The sequence below is a fragment of the Neodiprion pinetum genome, chromosome 1, assembly GCF_021155775.2.
Source record: "Neodiprion pinetum isolate iyNeoPine1 chromosome 1, iyNeoPine1.2, whole genome shotgun sequence".
NCBI classification, from domain to species: Eukaryota; Metazoa; Arthropoda; class Insecta; order Hymenoptera; family Diprionidae; genus Neodiprion; species Neodiprion pinetum.
This window is the reverse complement of record NC_060232.1, coordinates 17,717,849-17,723,519: the sequence shown is the minus strand read 5'-3', so window position 1 is coordinate 17,723,519 and position 5,671 is coordinate 17,717,849. Positions and strand designations below refer to the sequence as shown.

Genomic DNA, 5,671 nt, shown 5'->3' with positions numbered 1-5,671 from the left:
CATTTAATTGACATGAAAATTAATGTAAAGTCTCATCATAATATTTATCTGAAGAAGAATTTTTCGACCCATATCATAACGAGCTTTTATATATATTCTTATATCAATTAAATGCAAAGCAATAATAAAAATGATTTTTTTTCCATTTTACTTATTTATCTTCTGAAGTTATGAAATCTCTATCTTTTGATAGGCGACAAAAATTTTACTACATTTCATAAGATTTTTCTGAATTTTTCCTATTCTTAGAAAGTGTTTTTTTTTTTAAGTTTTTAATTTATATTTCGGATGCGCTGAGTCAAAAAATTATGACAAAAATGCAAAAAATTATCAAGCCAGACTGAGACATGGACTAAAATTCTTGATCGAGATGTCATTAAATGCCCCATATATCCCACACAGCAGGAAACATTTCAGAAACGTTTCGGAAATATTTCTTTCGAAACATGTTACATTTCATTGCAACATAACAGAAATATTTTCAAAACATGTCCATGCCTGAATTTATAACTTACGTTATATAGCTGACATATGTCTAAACTATGTCAGAAACATTTCGGTGACATATTAGAAATATTTCCATGACGTTCCTGAACTGTTTCGTATGAAGCATTTCGTATTTCATTGCAACATTTGAAAAATGTATCAGAAACATGTCTGAAACATTTCTGACGTATTTTGTACCATGTGTGTAGTTGATATGCTAGATAGAAAAACCTAATTTTGAAGTAAAAGCAGGATTTTTAGATTACTGTAACCTATTTTTCTTCCCTAACGTTGATTAAGATGCCTATTTAAAGTCCGTTGTGATACTTCGGATTGTTATGTCCGAGTCGATATTCGAACCGGAATCTTCGCATTACTAGTTGCATGTCCTGATCACTACGCTATACTACCGCTTCTTCCAAGTTATCCCTGTATCATTTCTATCAAAGCAGTAATGAAGCTCATCTATGTTGATAAATTGCCTGATTTTTTTACGGCACAGTATATTCAATGAATAATATATTATTGGAATATGAGGCATTTCACTAGTGTAACACGAAAACTTCAGGCGTTATAGAAAGAGGCAAACATATATATCTGTAGGATTGAATGTGCAAAAGAATGAGATGGAATACATTACACAGCGTATCCTATACTCGGGGTCTCCTCTTTGTGCGATGCTTCGTAGTCTCACTGTATAGTTCACTACCTCTGGTCTGAGAGTTGAATGTGTGATGTTTGTACGTGGGTGTTGTGTGCCTGCGTATTACGAAGTTCTGCCGCAACTTGTATGCTGCTGCCGAGTACAGGGTATGCATGCTGTATAATAAATACATATAGTGGCATTTATTGTGTTGATACAACGTACACAAACAACAACGTAATTATCAACTTTTAATGTTTTGATTTTAAAGTTTTCTTGTACTTCTATGCATTGATACGTGTATTTTTATGTACTATTAAACAAATCATCAAGTGATTAAAGTTAAAATGATCCGAGTAATTACAGATATATGTTTGTTTCTCTTATCATTTTGGAAGATGCGTTCATTTACTCTCTTTTTCTGTTCGATATATATCATAATTATCGTTCGTAAGAAGTAAACTCCAGTCGTGCGTCGGAGTTGACACACACACTTTTTTTTTCTGTGAGCTATAGTTGTAAAGTTACGGGGCTTCTAAAGAATTAAACGTAGATAGAAACGTAATTAAATGTAGACTGTTATTAGCAGTTTTTCAAATTGAACAAACTCAAAATGAATTATTAAACATGGTGGCCTCTATAGAAAATTGACTGTTCTTTTCAATTATGAAATCAGATTCGAAATTTGATTTTTTCTCTTGTGAAAAACTGGAAGTAAACATTTGAAATCAGAATTTTGATAGCTTCAGCCATTTTTTTTTTTTTTTTTTTTTCAAAAAATCTCTATAGTAGCTTCAAGTTTGTAGATAATATAATAAAAGTTTCAAAATGAGATCTATATTAGCTTAGGAGATGGATGAATTGAAGTGCATACGTGACGCACTGAGCGTGGTACCGGGAGCTTGCTGAGATCGCCGGGGTCGATTGGTTTGCACAAAAAAAAACGTACTCAGTAAAATTGCTTCAATATCACTTACGTACGCATAAGTACTTTCAAATTGAATAGTATTTTTGTATAATTGTATCCATATTTTTAATAATAATCTTCAACTAAATGATGGAAAATTTTAATGAAAGAAAAAAAATTTCATTTCATAATATTGACAATTTTACGGTGAGCATTAACGCTAGAACCAGTTTTTTTTTTACAAGAAGTCCTTTGGTTGATGAAATAAAGGCGTGCAGCTTTTGAGTTCTCGGAATAGTATTTGCAGAATCAAACCATGCAGTGGTCTTGGGGGAAACCTCAAACGTTAAGGGATCGTCTCAGTGTGAAATTTTCAAAAAAATTTTTTTTTTTTTTTTTGCATTATCGTATAGTATACACTGTTCTAAACATTCTCTCAAATTTTTAAATCGAAATTCAAATTATTACGGTCGCTACAGCGTTTCTTGTAGAAAGGGAACGGGTTTTCCACCTGCGCGAGTACTAAGGTGCTTAGGTTCTATAACCTTGCAGAATAAACTGTCCAAGCATTTCAGTTCGTTTTTGACATCCACCACGGATAGACGTACGAGAGAAACCCCCAAGAAAAAAATCAAGACCTGGCATCGCCGATTGATCGTAAGTAAACGATTTATATAAACTTTTCCAACTTCAATCTTTAAACGCGTTTTTCTCAGAATGGTGTTTTTCAAAACGGTTTCCACTCTCAAAGGAAGAGTTTCAAAGATATCCAGTTCCAATTTCGGGAGAACATTTTAAACGTCATTCTTTATCGCGCTATGGAAGCTTTTTTTTTTTTTTTTGAAAACTTCCTATTTTTTTTACGAAAAACTGTCGAAAAAAAGGGCCACATTCGACACTTTTTGTTCAAACCGCCGCCATTTTGTCAAATTTGAAAAAAAAACCCTTCATAGCGCGATAGCGACTTTCCTACAGATCAATAATCTTTTTGAAATTTTTTTTTCAGATCAAAATTGCGGCCGTCATCGTGGAAACCGTGCAGCACCTTTTTTTTTCACGTGAAATTACAACAATTTATACAACAATGATGCACTCAATAAATAAACTTGAAAAAAATCATTTTGTATTCTTCATAAACGTATTTATTTATGAAAAAAAAACCGGACCGATTAGTTCATGTGAACATTAAAAAAAAAATTCGCGAAAATCAGTGATTTTTCGGAATGTCACACTGAGACGATCCCTTAAGCGACACGTGCGAGCTTATAGTTATCTGCAAGTAGAGCAATCATTACACCTATGCGATTATACGAATGATGGAATTTCCCAAACTGTATCGGTGCCATGGACGGAAAGCATGTTGTGATAGAGCCGCCCGATAACAATGGTTCCTTATTCTTCAATTACAAGAAAACTTTCAGCATTGCGCTGATGGCACTTGTGGATGCCGACTACCGATTTATTGCAATTGATGTCGGTGCATACGGTGAAAACAGTGATGGGGGGATTTTTGCTAACTACGCTTTTGGAAAAGCAATATATGATGGCAGACTAAATATACCACCTGCTAAGCTTCTGTCCGGCACTAATGAGCCAGTACCTCATGTAATTGTGGGTGACGAGGCATTTCCTTTGAAAAAATATATTATGCGTCCGTATCCAGGGTATCAACTCGAAGATGACGAAGTTGAAAGGATCTTCAATTAAAGATTGTCCCGCGCATGAAGAATATCCGAAAATGCATTCGGAATTTTAACACAAAAATTTAGAATTTATCGAAGACGGATAAAAATGACACCGGAACACGTGGACAATGTCGTATTGGCAACATGTTGCCTACATAATTTTCTACGAAAAGATGTCTTCGGAACTCATCTTCATCATGTGGAAGGTGACACTCAGCATTACAAGAAATCCGAAATGTGGAGGGTAATGCAACGAACGAGGATATAGATGTGAGGGAAACATTCAAAAACTATTTTGCATCTGAAGAAGGTTCAGTTGAATGGCAGACTCAAATGGTTCGGCTAGGAAGAAGAAATATTTGATAGCATGTTAGCAGTCAACTGTCGTTTCAACCACATTAATTTAAGAAACTAATACCAAAACACTAATTGAAACCCTGGTAATTTTGGATCTGATGTATGGTTTGTCATGATTATTGTGGCAATTCAATGACTTTGATATTAATTTTTTTGAATATCAGTTTCTGACATATTTTCGGAGCTGAATAACTTTCTAACGAAGGTCCTAGGGGTATAAGCATGGTCATGCAATTGGCCCTGGAAACATATTTAAATTATTCTTAGTAGATATGTAAGTACTAATAATATAACAAGATCCTCAACGCCCTCATCTTTAACACAATTGGTATTCGAAAAATAGCAAAATATTAAAATAAAAGAAAAAAGAAAATGTTCACAAGATTGACTGAACTGATTATTCTAAATTTTTAATATGTTTTGATACTATTTTTAATATGTTTCACATTGATAATGTTCGTTACAGATTTCGTCGCAGAGGCACATTAGAGACTACGTATAGGTATGTAGCATATTTAAGAGTGTATAGTACACTACTTTTTTTTAGCCCAATTAGACGGACCTGGCCATGAGACGACATGAAAGAGTCATATCAATTATTTAGCGGAAAAAAATGTGATACTATTTATGTGATACTGAACTGATAATATTATTAAAAAAAGTTTAAGAGCTATATAGCTTTATGAGATTCTTGAAAAAAAATTGTATGTGTTTAAATTTAATTTTTTCACCACGATACAATTTTCGCAAAACTATGAAACTTTTTTGAAACCATTTTATATTACCCTACATCGTCATGAAGTTTGAAGATTATTGATAACGGTACGCCATAGAACTAAAAAATAAGAACCACGTTTTGGCCAAAATACTGAATTTATTTATATGTTTTACTCTTTTTGTTTTGATTTTTACGCAGCTCTACATAAACTGTATATATATATGGAAATATATATATATATACATATATACATATGTATGTATATATTATATATATGTATGTATATATAATGTGTTTATTATTCGTTCAGGAAATTTGACTCCAATTAATTAGACAGAAACTGAGTTTCTCTGTAATGAAGTAATGTAATTTTTTATTTACATGTTACTTGTTGACATATTTACAAGTTTTCCTACCTGTAATAAACAAACGACATTTAATGTCATTAATTACGATGCCAACTCCTGACTACGAACTCTTACTAATAAATTCGTTGGTTAATTATTATGTGTAACGTTTCACGTTTATCACGTTAATTACGTATCCCATTTATCCTTTGATTCTGTGGTATGTATCGCGATCTACGTTAGTGACGCTCGAGAGAGCGCGGCAATATTCGAATGATGGGAATACATTTCCTTTACATCACCCCCCCTGGGGAAGACAATGATCACACAGTATCATGACTTCTCGGGCTTATCGTTTTCTTCTTCATTAACCAGAGAGAGAGCCGGAATAAGTTTCGTGATATGGAACAGATTCGATTTGGGTTTTCGGTGTCCTGTATCTACTCCATATGTATACATAGTGTATATATAGTATATATTATAGTATATATATAGTATATATGAGGTATTCCATGCCAACTGAGAGGA

At 33.2% G+C, this 5,671-nt stretch overlaps 1 protein-coding gene across 1 annotated transcript; it reads left to right on the top strand.

The window, feature by feature from the left end:
- The first annotated feature begins 3,380 nt into the window (after positions 1-3,380).
- On the top strand, positions 3,381-3,743 carry LOC138191388 (uncharacterized). Its single transcript, XM_069138135.1, has one exon. The coding sequence runs from the start codon at positions 3,381-3,383 to the stop codon at positions 3,741-3,743; it is 363 nt and encodes a 120-aa protein (XP_068994236.1).
- Positions 3,744-5,671: the final 1,928 nt, after the last annotated feature.

Coding starts and splice junctions, on each gene's coding strand:
- LOC138191388 (XM_069138135.1), top strand. CDS start 3,381: ATGGACGGAAAGCATGTTGTGATAGAGCCGCCCGATAACAATGGTTCC.